The 15,735-nt window shown below is 36.7% G+C and overlaps 1 protein-coding gene across 1 annotated transcript in view; it reads right to left on the reverse strand.

The window, feature by feature from the left end:
- The window catches only part of ADGRV1 (adhesion G protein-coupled receptor V1), a 214,350-nt gene that overhangs the window by 123,142 nt on the left and 75,473 nt on the right, over window positions 1-15,735 (reverse strand). Inside the window, exons 39-47 of the mRNA XM_072413958.1 lie at window positions 15,287-15,472; window positions 13,892-14,124; window positions 12,077-12,225; window positions 11,484-11,682; window positions 9,162-9,381; window positions 5,123-5,362; window positions 4,276-4,425; window positions 3,041-3,514; window positions 1,594-1,737 (exon numbers count right to left, since the gene is read on the reverse strand). Coding sequence (XP_072270059.1) covers window positions 1,594-1,737; window positions 3,041-3,514; window positions 4,276-4,425; window positions 5,123-5,362; window positions 9,162-9,381; window positions 11,484-11,682; window positions 12,077-12,225; window positions 13,892-14,124; window positions 15,287-15,472 — 1,995 coding nt within the window. The remainder of the gene's footprint in view (window positions 1-1,593; window positions 1,738-3,040; window positions 3,515-4,275; window positions 4,426-5,122; window positions 5,363-9,161; window positions 9,382-11,483; window positions 11,683-12,076; window positions 12,226-13,891; window positions 14,125-15,286; window positions 15,473-15,735) is intronic.

Below are 15,735 nucleotides of genomic sequence, written 5' to 3' on the forward strand. Positions count from 1 at the left end.
CATCCGCTTGTGGGATATTAGAGCAAAGCAGGATCACTGGAAAAAAGTGACATGGCCTCCAAGAGAAAACATGAAAAAAGTTGCAGCGAACATCATTACCGAGCCATTGGTTGACAAAGAAAAAATCATCCTCCCTCCACTACACATAAAGTTGGGATTAATGAAGCAATTTGTTAGAGCTCTGAACAAGGATGGCGCTTGCTTCAATTACATTTGTAGATTCTTTCCTGGATTGAGTACTGAAAAATTAAAGGAAGGAATCTTTGATGGACTCCAGATTAGGAAATTTATAAATGATTCAAATTTCACAAGTTACATGACTGATACTGAGGCTTCTGTCTGGCATATGTAGTTTAATTTTGCTTAATTTTCATGCTTCATTAGTTTTCTATGAGGTTATTATTGAGGTCATTATTTCAAAAACTAGAGCCAATCTAGCAATACCAATACCATATTTGAAATCTGTGCATCAAACATAACCTAAAACGACTTTATTCTATTTGGCAAGAAAATGTTTGTTGACCAGTGTAATCAGAGAACAAAAAGCCTTTGCTGTACAAGAACATTAAGGAAGCACCACACTTTGCAATTTAGCAATGCTGTATGGCCACAGTAACAGTACATGTTTAGGGCAAACTGAGAACATTTTAAGAGAAGACTCCCATACTAACTGTAAAGCATAGTGTGGAATATGTTATGGTCTGGTTTTGCTTTGATGCTTCAGGGCCTGAGTAGCTTGCAGTCATACAAAACTCACTAGTAAGGATGGATTATGAACTGGCCTTTTTAAAACCCTGATATAAATCCTATGAAAAGCTTATAAGGTAGCTCATGTAAAGAAACAGAAACATCTTGCAACTGATTTAGTTTGCCATAAGGGAGTGGTAAATAATTTTACAAAGTTAACGTCAGACAGTGGTGGCAAGTTATTAAAAATAACTTTAAGTATACATTTCTGCTAAGGATAGAAATACTAGCTTCTGAGGCCAGGGGTGTACATGCTGATATGCTGATTTTACACTTTTATCTGTAGACACTGTTTGAATAAATTAAGTAAATTGGTCCTAACACTGCAGCCTACATGTACAGCCCTCTATGGTTACCAAGTTAACTAACACTGTTCCACGAATCCAGCAGACAGTTCTTGGAATGGAGGTAACAATTACTGCAAAGAAGACTTGGTGCAGTCGGTGATGCCATTGATTGCTATTTTAATCACAGTTACATAACAGGCAATATATTAAATTTATGTTTAGATGTCTAGAAAACTGTATTAGCTAATATGCATTTTTACAATTGATTACATTTACAGCAAACTGAATAAAAAGTATCCTCAAAAAAGCATTTATAGCAAAAACATTTTAATTTTTAACGGTTTGTTATTATTATCATTATTGTTTTATATAACTGTTTTTTAGCTTTGTTAAATAATTATTGATTCGTCAGTACCTGAATGACAATTTCTAACAAACTTTGGATGTAATAAATATGTTAACTTGATATTTTCTGACACTTTGTAACATTGTAGAAAGTTGGGTTTGTTTACCCTCTGCTGGTCAGCTTAGAGTACTGCAGTCAATAGTGTTACATTACCTCTGAATTGGCAGCTTCCTTAGGTATGGTTACTGGGGTTGGCTTTTGTCCTTTATGTATATAAGGCTTTCCATAGGTGCTTTGACCCAACAAAATGACATTTGTCAACTCAAGAGTAAAATTAAAGCCAGGTAAAAGAAGGACCTAAGGGAAGAGAAAAGCACATCAAACCTTTAAACTAAAAAAGGATAAATACATTTCCAAAAGCATCCTGATATTAAGGAAAAGCTATGCCATTCACAATTGGATGAAAGATGAATGCTGTTGGTTGTTAAAAACAATGCTGCAGGGCATGTTAGTGGACATCTGCAAGGATTTTACATTTAGTGCACGTAGCCTACAAGTTCAGTTCACATTCTGCAATTATTGTACCTGAATAAGGACTGAAAACTATTTTTTATGAGCTTGTACTGTTATCTTTAGTTTGAATGAAAAAGGAAATCTGTTACCAGCCTAGGACCACCCATACAGTAACACAGGATAGCCCTTACATACTCACCAACTTCCGCTCAAAGCTTGCCTTAGGATTTAGTTCTATAGTCTTTTTCCAGTTTTATACCTAACACTGGATTGATACCATTGGATCAATATTAGAAAACATTCTTTGACAAATTGATGTCATGTTTTAAGAGAAAGACTGGGGCCAGAATCTGATGTGTATTTGCTCTCACCCCCTTCGTCTTTGATAGTGTTCTTAAAATATGCACTATTACCTTTAAAGTTAAGTAACCCAGGGACTAACAACATAGCAGGCTTTGACAAAGCTTTATCTCTCCTGAAGCACAAAGCCAAACTCACATAAAGCAATAGGGAGAAACATAAAAAAACTGCGGCAGCTAAAAGCAATCAATAAAAAATATTTTTTCATTTGAAAATTGAAAAATACTAATATTTATAATAATATTATAAATAATAATATTTAATATTGGGGTTATTAGGTTGCTAAGAGGAACTGCTCCAGTTTTTACAAATGAACCCAAGTGAATTCTGTACTCTTATAACTACTGCCATTGGGGGTTGCCATATGGAAGCCAGCAGTAGGCAAACCTAGCTGTGCCATTGGGGGGTTATCATACAGAACTCAGCAGTAGGCAACCCTGGCTGGGGAAGTTTGACTACTGTATATGTCATCATCATTTGTGAACACATGGTTAAAAAGGTTAGAACATCAGCTGTCCAACATTGACTCTCAATATTCTGTTTGGCAGCAACATTTTTTGCTGCAGGTAGAAATGTTGCTTTTGGTCCTACGAAATGCTGAAACTATATGAGTGGTGGATGTGGTCAGAAGGAAATCTGTTTTTACACAATCAGAAAAATCAAGAGAATTCTATTTAGTTTAGGGAAACTGCATTCATCTGAAAAGTGTCCTGTAACCAAAACATTTAGCCTTTGTTTACTCGCAGGCTGTAGATTACACATGATTAGAGATTTGATGAAAACTGACCTGGTTACTGATTGGCACTATGCTAATACCATAACTTGCACCATCTTGAATATAAACACTTCCCAAAATAATTCCAGTCAGATTTTCTTGTACTCTTTTTCCAAAAGATACTTGGTATTCAACGGTGACATTACCAAATGTCCCTCCAAGTCTTGTGACATTAGTTTGGACAAAACGTTCCAAGTCACTGTTTATAATTACAGTCTGTATTGCCGGGTCCAAATAGAACACACCGTGAGGGTCATCATTTGCTAGAACAGTGAACCATAACACACTTCTGGCACCATCCAAATCAGCCCCTCCTTCCACTGAGGTCAGTTGAAGCATGCAGAGCTCATCCAGTTCTGGCACATCATCTGGTAAAAGCTGAATTACAATTTCTGCAATGTTTTCTTTATCAGGAATGGCAACCCAACCAGATGTCACTGAAAAGTCACCTGTAATGTCTGATTGACTGGTAAGTTTCCAAAAAACCTTGAAAGAGAGAAAAGGCATTAGTTAATACACATCAAAGGTGCTATTTGAAAAATAATTTTTCCACAAACTGGCAACAAAGAATGAAGAAAACACCATTAAAATATTATTGGAAATGTATATGTACTTGCAGTTGTCTTTAAATTAATTCAGGAAAGAGGGGGGGGGGGGGGCTCGGAATTAATGATCTTCTAGGCACACCACCTGCTGACACTAAGCCATACATTTTGTCTTTTAAAGGTCCAAAGCCAGAACTTCAGTGACCTTTAGAGACCCCAGCATTTGATAGCTGAAATACAGGGGGTGCGGATTACAGTTTGGAAACAAGAGCTTCATTTCAAGAAGTAGAAGCCCACATACAGTTTTTGAACGTGGACTTACGGACATGAAAGCGCACAATTCATCAAGCAAGTTGATTCTTTATAGCACAGATATTGAAGGCTGAAAACCCATACCTAATAGCACTCCACCTACAATAAAAATATATTTGCAGCCTATTTATGAAAACTAGATGTACCAATATTTTCCAGAATTTCAGGACCCCATATTTCAGCAGTTGTCTGCTACATTTATAAAAGGCCAAAGTGATCTTTAATGATTTCCAACAAAATTGTAGAAGACACATGCTAAACTGATACAGACTTGCTGAAATAGGATCTGTGTTACAAGTAATTACATTTACTGCTGTCAAAGTGCCATACTAACCATGTCTAAATTCTCAAAAAACATCTACTTTCTTTACATACATATAATATAATTACCGTGATATTTCCTTGTGTTCCTTGCACTCTATTGATAGGAAAAGTTATATTCAGAGGCCCATCAGTGGTTTGAGGTTCAGTGTAGTTTTTCCTTAACAGGGACTCTGCTGCAAACTTAACAATTCCATTAGGATCACCAAATTTTTGTATCTAGAACAAAGGAGTCCAAAGATAGATGTTAATGCATGCTAATGAGTAAATTGTAGCATAAAACTTTTTGGCTGTATAAAGGTGAATGAAGGCATATCTAGTTTTTCCGCATAGCCCCTAAACTTACACTAAGACAATTGGCCTCATTTAAAATTGAAACACTGGCCTGTAGTTTGCAGCCTATTCCTAAAATTCAGGCTGCATTGTGAAGCCTGTCCCTTGTCATTGAGTTCTCCCTGATAATTGCAGGGTTTACTGGGACCATGTCCTGAAGCCTGAAAAACTATACACATTTGTAAAGCTTATACTGTGTTTTATTAATGGGAATTATATTTTAAAGCAGAGTTGTGGGCATACAGCTGCTTTATTAATGAATTGCTACATTTGTTTTTTTCTCTTTGCCTTCATTTTTTATCTGGAACCTTCTGTCTCTGACATTAAACAGTACTTGCCTAGTTGCCTCATCTAATACGTTCCTGCATACTGCTACCAGAAGAACCCTATACAAAGAAATAGCCATATTCTGAAACATAAAAAATAATAATTTTTTTTTTAGTTACAAATACAAATAGTCTCCTTACAAATACAAAGGTATTGTCCTGGCATATGCATTGTAAATATGCAATGTTAACTTTCATGAAACATGGGTATGTCATGTGCTTTTTGTATAGACACAAAAAAAATCAGAACTACTTACAATAAGAGTCACATTTCCTGCTTTTGGATCAACCTCAGTAATGCCGGCTCCAATGCTTAGAACAACTATGAATTTTTCTTGGACCTCGATTTCCCCATGAGGCAGAATGGTCAGTGTAATATGTCTTAATCCTCCTTCTCCATCACTAAAATGGAAGGAGCCATTCAAAGGCCCACTAAAGTCATCATTGTCAGGTGAGAGGATGGCCTTGGAATTTGGTCCTAATATATGCCATAAAATCTAAAGAACAACAAAAGTAATATTTATGGGTCATAATGTCATGAAGTATTATATACGGTACATTACATACACAAAACAATACAAAGAAAGCCTTGCAGTTAAATGATTTCAACCAATAAATATACATTTAAGTTAGTTGCCTGCACTTGTGGCTCAATGCTCCTAAAGCTAATGTAATAAAACTGGTTGTATTTCTACTTTGGAAACCATCAAAGTAACTTTAAAAAATTTAAGGTAATAGCGCATAATTACTTGGGATTTTTAGGATATTTGCACTAGATTTACCTGGACTTTAGGTAGGATAACCATATTCCTTTTTTATTTAGGATAGTGTAGGAAAAAATAAAAAAAAAATATCCCCAGGCAGAAAGTGAGATACCCTTATCACTAAGATTTATGGGGGTTTACAGTAATCAGTAAAAAATTGTACAGGCCTGGTAATACTTCTTGTGATTTCAAAGCAACTAAAGCAGACATTTAGGAGCGTGTCAGATTTCTGGTAGTATTATTATTAAACAGGTTTTTAGAGCGCCAACATTTTCTGCAACCCTGTACAATAAATAGGGACATACATGTCAGTAATTACAGCATTTTTAAAGTGATAAAACATGAAAATCTTTGGTGTTTTACTGTTTTCTTTGTCTGCACTGAAAAGAATTTCCATCACATTCTGTCCTAAGTCTTATAAGCACTGGGAGTATTTATATACATTTTATGGTTATTAAAATACTTTTTATTCTTCTTTATTGTACTTTTTCTGTGTATGATTTAATTGAATGAATGTCAACATGCATCCAAATGTACCATACCCACAACTGGACAAAGTTTATGTTAAGTATAATATTTGGGCAGTTATTTTTTTAACTACAACTTCTGGTCTATGAAAAGGTCTGCCAGCTCCTGTGGAAATTACAGATTTTACCATATTTAATGTGCAATGTGAGTACTAATGTCAAATTGGTTTAAAAATACAGAAATTGTAATCTAAGTTTCTTTTTTAATATGCTCTGTATTAGGTTTACCCACTGACTTCAAAGAATTAACACTTTTCATTTCCAAGTGTGAGTAGACCTAACACCTCTGGGAACATTAACACATAAACACAAGCTGGGAAGTGTAATGCCATGTCTGAACCCTTTTAGGAAATCACCTTGTGTTTGCACTGTAGTCATTAGTGGTACTACACAACATACTGTGTACACACTGTTCTGGTATAGTAGATATTATCAGGAATAGGAGCTCTGCAGAAAGCCTACCAGACAGAATTCTACATGGAAACAAAGACAGGGCAACTATATTTCAGTGTATTCTATCACATGTCAATTTTTAACCTAGAGGGTTGCTGCTCCTCAAAGCAAAACATTCAAAAAATAACTTTTAGGTTGTATCATTAACATGGGACATTTTTCAGGAACATGAAAATTATCTAGACCAAGCAATATTTTCTTGCTTTAGATGGTGATGAGTTAAAAGGGCTATCCACACAGAACAGAAGGTAATGGAAAGCTCATGGAGGGGATACCAAGATCCATAATACCACTTTTGTTGTAACAGAAAAAAGAGAAGGAACTGTGTGGTTGTTACTTTTTTACTTTAATTTTTTTCTGTGCTGTCTGTGTCCTTTAAGGGAGATTACCCCTACTTCTTTCTAGGTCAATAGGTATCAGACATAATATAAAGTTAGAGAAAAAAGCTTAAGCAGTAAGATAGACACTTGGTTTTCTAAACCTTTTATCCAACCATCTGTGTAATTGTGTGTATGTACTGCTTTCTATGCATTGACTAGTATCCAGTCAATCATATGATACCTGGATGTAGAATAAGACCAATCCATACAACAGGTGCAACAGCCAATCTGTCTACAACAATCTTAAACAAGAGTAAGGTATGTGAGGTTAAGATTGGTTACATTACCATAAAACCACAGGCTTAAAAATAAAAACACTAACTTATCTTTAGGATACACTCAATGTTATTGTACTCTCAATGTTATTTTAGTTGAATTTTTTCTAATTTGTACTCACTAAACTAGAAAATAATAAAGCTAATTTGTATCTGTTAAATGAACAGTGCCCCAAAAAAGCCTTCCTTCCTGATTCTCTCCATTTCCTCTTCTATTCTCTCTGACTTCACTAACTCTTCCTTAAGATACAAATTGTACATTTAAGGCTTGGCACATGACTGGAATTACTGGTTTTTGAAGTTGTTTGTCCCTTATGGTACCCTCTAGCATTTGGAATACTTACCTGTATGTTTGCTGAGCATGCTGTCAAGAATGTGCCGGGCATGAGTGGGCTACCGGGACCGAATGAACTTCTGCACACATGTGGGGGTGTTCCCTTATTCTGGTCTGGACAGTCAAGATGGCCAAAAATTGACATCCCAGAGAGGAATTTTACATATTTACTTTTTACCTATAGTTCTACTTTAATTTTGTTGTTCTCTAAAAATCAGCTATTTTCCTAAACTCAGACCAAAAGTCCTTTGAATTTTTTTTTTTTTACAATATGGATTGGAATTGGAAGGCACTGAAACTGTTGTATTAACAGTAGTATAAAACAATCAATATGTTGATCCTATATTAACATGTGTTTAGGTCTTGTTGATGGCTCTGCCATCTTGTACTTTAAGCTCTGTACATATGCACCTATTTCCAGTTACAGCAGGAATTTCACATAAGCAACTGTGACAAACTTCTACGCTGATTTTGCATGTCATTAATTTCTTCTTTATGACCGATGACAAGTGTAAAGTATCCCACTTCCTGAGCACCCTGTGTATTTATAGGACAGATGTACGCTCACAAGGTATTTACTTCCCGCTCATGTTCTTGGCACTACTTACACTTCACAGCCTTCATGTTGTATACAGAGGCAGTTTAAAACAATACACAGAGTGTTAGCCCTCCGACTTACACGTGTTTGTTGAAGAAAACAATACATTATGTACTAATTGTTCTATACACAAACACAATTGAAAATGTCCTCTAAGAAGGAAATGACTGAAGAGCGCAAGAACACTTATAGCAGCATGTTCTTTCTATATTTACAATCTCTTATGCTTCATAAGCATAAACCAGTTTGGACTAGATAAAGCGGCATGTCATATATATATATATATATATATATATATATATATATATATATATATATATATATATTTTTTTTTTTTTTTAACAACTTACGCCATTTTACATGATATTTATATACTACTAATATTTATAAAGACATCATATTGGAGGTTGGTTGAATAAATTAGTACATTTTTCATCTAATATATACTCTTAGCTTTTAAGAAAAAATCTATACAATTATATGTTTAAAGTGAACCTGTCTAGGCAAAGTATCAGGATGAATCTACTAAAAAAAATACTTAAATTAGTTTGTTTTATTTATTTTTTGTTTACCCTCAACCACCCTATTTCTTCCATTAGCTTCAGCAAACCAAACATACAAAAATGTATGCCTCTTACTCCATGATGACAAACATGTTGAGCTGTTGGGCCACGTATGACCTGAGCATAGTGCTAAGAGCAGGCAGGGCAGTGCCATGTGTTCCTAAAAGCACCGAGGTGGCAGATCAAGTAGTGGGGAGTGTACAATACAGAATGTTATCCTGCATAATGCTCCTCCTATAAAATAAACCTTTTGTGCTCAGTGTGAGGAAAGACAATGCTCCTCATATACCGCTTTCTTCTGTAAAACAAATACAAACTGCTAAGTGCATTTTCTTATAATATTATTTAAACCTTACACATTACTTGTTAAATAAACAAAATAAATGCAGTTTATAACAATACCTGGGCTTCTCCTATGTGTCCACCTGTCCTCTCAAGCACTAATGATATAGTGATAGTTGAATTGGGGTTTGGAAGGATTATCTGACTTTGGTTTAGGAATCTCACAGCTCCATTTGGTGAGTCACTTTTTGCAATAGTAATAAGTGTCAGGAGTCGTGCACCCAGAACAGCTCCTCCACTTGCTCCAACAAGGCGAATCTCCAACTGCTCTGCAAATTCACTAAAAGAACAAAAATGTTTGTACAGTGAAAGTTACTAATGTTTAGGGTGATGTGAACATTTCTGACAATATTATGATTAAAAGATAACAGGAAAAAACTAAAGCTGCGTACAAACTTCCAATTTTTATCGTTGGAAATGAACGACGAACGAACAACGAACGATCGATTGGGCAAAAATCGTTCGTAAAAAAAGTAACCAACGACGCCGACGAACGAGGATAGTCGTTGGAAATGAACGACCGGACCGGCGGATCGGATTGGACGACGTTCGTTGACCATCTATCGTGTGTACGGTCGTTCACTGATCGTCCATGGTCTGAGCATGCGCGGTGAACGAACGTTCGCTCACTTCCTGTGGTGCACGTCACTTCCTGTATCGTTCAAACGATCGCATCTATCGTGTGTACAATATCTGCGAACGATCGTGTCGTTATCTGTATGTACAGGATCGGTGCTATAAGATCGTTTGCAGATATCGTGCAGGATCGTTCGTCGTTCTTTTACCAACGATAATAATTGGAAGTGTGTACGTAGCTTTAGTTGCCTGTATTGATGACTCAGATGCTTTGCTTTATTTTATGTGCTTTAAAGATAATGAACTGCATGAAAAGCTGATGTGGCCTTGTTAAGTGCTAACGTGTGTTTAGATTAATGCATTTTTTAAGTCATTTTTGCTGAATTCATTATTTGGGTGGCATAAATGTGCTTCTCCCATAAACACTTCAGTTTGCATGCTACAGATCTTCTTTATTGTGTTTATGTATAAACAGAACTCCGCCTAAATTGATAACTTAAGTAGAATAATGATTTGGATTCCTTCATGTTTCAATTATTAGAAAAAAGGTAAGGGTAGATCTTTTCCACCCAAACCTTTTAGAGATTTCCGTTCATTTCCTGTTGCACCTACAGGACAGGAAGTAAAGGAAAATCACTGCAATTCAATTATCAGGGGTTTTAACCCTTCTGCACACACCAGCCACTTTATTAGTTACAACTTTAGTACCAGGATGCCTTAAGAACTGCAGTAATCTTTTGTGCCATAGATTCAACAAGGTGCTGGAAACAATATCTAGAATTTTGGTTTATTGGTATGATAGCACTGTTCAGTTCCTACAGATTTGTCAGCAGTACATCCAAGATGCAAATTTCCTGTTTCACCACATCCAAAAGGTGCTCTATTGGATTGAGATCTGGTGACTGGGGAGGCCATCTGACTACCTTGAACCCACTGTCATGTTCCAGGAAAATAGTTTGAGATGGTTTGAGCTTTGCGACCTGGCATGGTATCCTGTTGGAAGTAGCCATCAAAAGATGGGCATAGTATGGTCATAAAGGGATGAATGTGATCAGCAACAATACTGAGTTAGGTTGTAAAAATGTTCAGTTTGTACAGAAAATAACACCCACACCCCACTGAACCATTGATGTAAGGCAGGATGGATTCATACATTCATGTTGCTGATGGTAAATTTTGACCCTACCATCCAAATGTCAAAGCACAAATCATGTGAAATGTAGCCTCAGGTCTCTTTCTTCATTGACAAGAGACTCACCAGAAGTGTTGTGCATTTACAGAAACTCATCTGCACATTTATTTGAATCAAATGAACCAGTCAGGTCATTCTTCTCTGCCGCCTGGCATCAACAAGGAGTTTTTTGGCAAAACACTGCCGCTTACTGGATATTTTCAGACAATTCTTTGTAAACTCTTGAGAAGGTAGTGAAGAAAAACCCAACAGATCCGAAATTTTTGCAATAATTAGACCAGCCTGCCTGGCAGCAACAACCATTCCATGTTTAGTCACCTAAATTACCTTTCTTCCCCATTCTGATGCTCAGTTTGAACTTTAAGAGCTTATACTGACAATGTCTACATGTCTAAATGCACTGAGTTGCTGTCATATGATTGGCTAATTAGATATTTGCATTAACCAGCAGTTGAACAGGTGCACCTTATAGGATGGCAGGTGGGTATATGTATAGATATAGATGTACAGTATATAAAGGTAAACTTTAAATATCTTGCCCTCTTTTATATCTTTTAAAAATGTTTTTAAACAAAATGCATTCACAAATATTTCATTCATAGTCCACAAATTACCTTTCCTCATCATCCATTATACTGATGTTGATAAAGCTCTGATTTTGTCCATGCAGGAATACCACTGTAGTATTAGAGACTGCATAGTCTATACCTGCAGTTGCAGAAATATCATGGGAGATCAAGTCAGCTGTGACATAGCCGTATGTTCCTCGTGTTCTCAGCACAGGAATCAATATGATCCCAACATCTTCTTCCACTGCAAAAAAAACATATTACACTATTTACAAAATGGAAGATGACATATTTACCAAACAGTTAACAGTACCATCTTTTTTAAAATGAAAATTATGAGAATAATGAATGAAGTTGTATAAGAGTGAAACAGCATATCCTCATGCAAAACCTAATTAAAAGCACCTGGGCCATATGTGCAATTCCCTGCATTTATTGAAAAACAGCATTAGTAACAATATAACGTGGCTCACATATCTTTAGCCACCTCAAAGAATTTCTATATCAGGGCCATTGATTTAGTAAAGCATACACATATGTTGCAGTACACTGCATCTATTGCAAAAGCCCTAAAGAATAAAAATGGTAAAATTGTTTTGGCAAAACTTTGCAACAACACAAAACAGAGTGTAAATTACCTTGGATTGCAGTAAACTGTGGATCAAATTCGATAACACCTTCTGCATTGTCATTTAGAAGAATAATGATTCGTACCACTGAATTGTATCCTATCAGAGGAGGCTGATCAATCTGTAGCCCATTTTCTCTAATTGTATGGTCATAACTCCTGTACAAAGAAAAATTTTACTTTATACACATCCCACTGATGTAACACAAAGTAAGGTAAACAGATTTAATGTTACTAAATTAGTTATATGGCACCACCTTCTTAGGAAAAAGTCTACCTTTGCTAAAACACATACAACCAATAACACATGATTTTGTATTAATACATCATTATAAAAGAACCTTTTGCAGCCAACTATCCCCCCTTGAATTTTAAAAAAGTCACTTTCTTGTAACTAAGGCAACCACTGTAATAATGGGTATCATTTAGCCTGAAAGGGGACCAGCACTGAATCAGAGAGCTGTGGTGGACAGTCCTGGAAACAGAGAACCTGTTTTATTATTACAAATATTTCTACACATTATTTATATAGTGCCAACATATTACATAGCGCTGTACAAAGGCAAGTCGTGTCACTAGTTGTCCCTCAAAGGGGCTCACAATCTAATGTCCCTGCCTCAGTCATTTGTCTTTATATAGTCTAAGCTTAATTTTAGGGGGAAGCCAATTCTAACTGCAAGTGGGAGGAAATCAGAGTACTCAGAGGAAACCCAAGCAAACATGGGGAAAACCTGCAAGCTCCATGCCCTGTCCAAAATTTGAACCTGGGACCTGGTGCTGCAAAGGCCAGAGATTTAACCTCAGAGCCACCTTGCTGGCCTGTTATATAAAAGACTGGGGAAGGTAGTTTATCCTGGGTGACCAAGCAACCAGGAATGGATCTAGTCCAGGATTTAAAGCGTTTACCAACTAGAAGCAAATTTTAGGAAATCCATTCTAGGTTTGCTGTATCCCCCATGATAGTCTATCTTTTGAAGTCTTGGAGAGATTTATTAATATTCAGCTCGACCTGTAGCCATAGTCTCTGTAAAATTCTTCAGCATTTTACCACTTCAGTGATTTTGGATTCCTGGATCTTTTGCTGTGGCACAATTATCCCATCTCCATATGATTGCTGTGTCTTCTGGATACCTATGGTCTAGACCAGGGGTCTGCAACCTGCGGCTCCAGAGCCGCATGCGGCTCTTCAGCCTCCTTGTTGTGGCTCCCTTCGGCTGCCGCGGGGAGATCTCTGATGGGGGATCCCTTTCCTCCCAAGACACTGCGGAGGAGGGGGATTCCCTATCTGTGTTATGTTTTGCGGCTCCAGACTATTTTTCTTTAGTGGAAGAGGAGGCAAAATGGCTCTTTTGATAGTAAAGGTTGCTGACCCCTGGTCTAGACAATAGAATTGTGTTGCTCAGTTCATGACAGTAGCTATGAAGTGTTCATTGCAGTCAGGTAGTGGATAACTGGTAAATGACACAGGATGCAAGGAAAATTCCTAAAAAATCCCTTCAATTACACAGACTTGTCTGGATTGTTTAATTAAATATAATGGTTGTAATGATATTTTATGTTAACAAGCATTTTTTTTCAAATTTTTCAAGCTGTATGATTGGAAAATAATAGTACTTTTGTAGTGTATGATTGGAAAATAATAGTACTGAAGTACTTTTACCTAAAGCTTTAATGTCCAATAACCTACTCCCACACTGAAACCTGTATGACATAATCTCCATAGGTACTGTAACTCAGTAATAGGAAACTTAATGCAGCTGTAATGCAAGAAAGTATCTTCTATGACTACTAATATTGCTTGAATTTAACTAGCGCTGAGGCTTACCCTCCTACAAGTTTTACTTCTGTAATGATAACAAAAAAGTCTTCTGGGCCTTCTGGTAGGGCATCATTTTTTATCTCTATAGAAAGATCTTTTTTTGTTTCATTAGGTCTAAAGAGAAATTCTCCAAAGGTCTTTGTATAATCCAATCCACTTAATGCTGACCCACTCTTGGTTTGATAATTCAGAAGAACACTTCCATGTGTTCCACCTGTTCTGGAGATTGTCATGTTTACCTGTTAAAACACAAAGAAATAGAGGATGATTTATTACACCTGAAGGAAAATAAAGTGGAGTTGTTACCGAAAACTACCCCTTTGATTTAGCCTTTTAGGAATCTAATAGGTTGGAGGGAGCAATAATTTTAAATTTGTTCTAATATTTGTTTCCCCAGTGTGAAAAGAACCTGTGCTCTGCCTATGTAAAGTAAAGCAAAAGATAACCAAACACCCCCCCCCCCCCCCAAACCCCCCCCCCCCCCCAGAATGTACTCCCCACCTTCGAACCCCCCTCACCCATTCACAGTTCAGGCAGTGGGAGCATATTGCATATTGCATAGTGCATATTAATTGTAAGTGATACTGTACCGAAATTTTTTTTTAACAGTTGTAAATCAGTGCGACCAAATGTCTGATTTATCAGTTTATGTTTTTAAATCTGTATATTCAAAGCTATAATAAAAATGTTATATAGCAGTGGTCCCCAACCTTTTGGAGCGTGCAGACCACTAAATGCACAGACTCCAGAACGTGCATGCGCGGGGAGCAGTGTGTCACTCAAAGGGGAAGAAATTTCCCCCAGAATGACGTCATGATGCCAGAACTCGTCCACCACCTTCAGCCTGTGATGCGTATCGGAGATGTGGTCCACGGCTCTGGCCAGTGCGGGGTCCTTCTTCTGACCCCTAGTGGGCTTCGGACCAGGGGTTAGGGACCACTGTTGTATAGGAAAATTCTGGAGAAGATAGACTATCATGGGAAAACCAGGGGGATCCAGCAAACCTGTAATGTGATATTTTAAAAGTCATTTGCTGCTAGTTGGCAAATGTTTTCAATTGTGGACCAAATCCATTCCAGGATTCCTGACTTACCCAGGTTCTCCCATGATAGTCAATCTTCTTTAGTCTGGGAGAACATTAATAAATCAGGCCCAATATGTTAACATCATGTCACCAATAAAGATCCCAGAGGCACATCCACCATAGAGGAAGAATATCCAATGGGCAAAGTAAGAGCAGTCCTACATGAAGATAACGTTTTGTTCACTGGACCAAAGGCAATCAAACAAATGTACAGGTGACATTTTGCATAGTATAAAAATAACTCCTAAAATCCACAAAAAATGAACAATAAAGCATCAATAACATTTCTAGTATTTATGCATTCATTTTTTTCTTACCCATTGTGTTTCTTCTGAAATCTGTAACAATGTTTGTGAAAACTGAAACAGTCCATAAGGAAGGTCGCTGGAAGCCATGGTGATATTTGCTAACTGCATGGATTCATTTATAATTCCTCCTTCACTGATTTTACTGAGATACAAGTGATGGAAGCTCTTTTCTTCAGGTACATCGTCATCAACAGCCTACATGACACCCATAACAATAAATAAAAAAAATCCAAACATTAACTATCCTTGTACACTGCTTGATTAAAAAATACTTAGAGGCAGAATCAACATTTTTAATAAGCAGTTAAGTAGCTTGTTTGTCATTTACATTGTATAATTATTATTCATTCCAGAAAAAAATAATGAAAGCCAGCCAATCAGATATTTGTGAGAAGACTGCTCCAATCAGGAAGGCAAGAGCTTACTTGTGTGCTTGCTGTACTAATCTTTACATCAGG

Source organism: Pyxicephalus adspersus, chromosome 6 (assembly GCF_032062135.1).
Source record: "Pyxicephalus adspersus chromosome 6, UCB_Pads_2.0, whole genome shotgun sequence".
Lineage (NCBI taxonomy): Eukaryota > Metazoa > Chordata > Amphibia > Anura > Pyxicephalidae > Pyxicephalus > Pyxicephalus adspersus.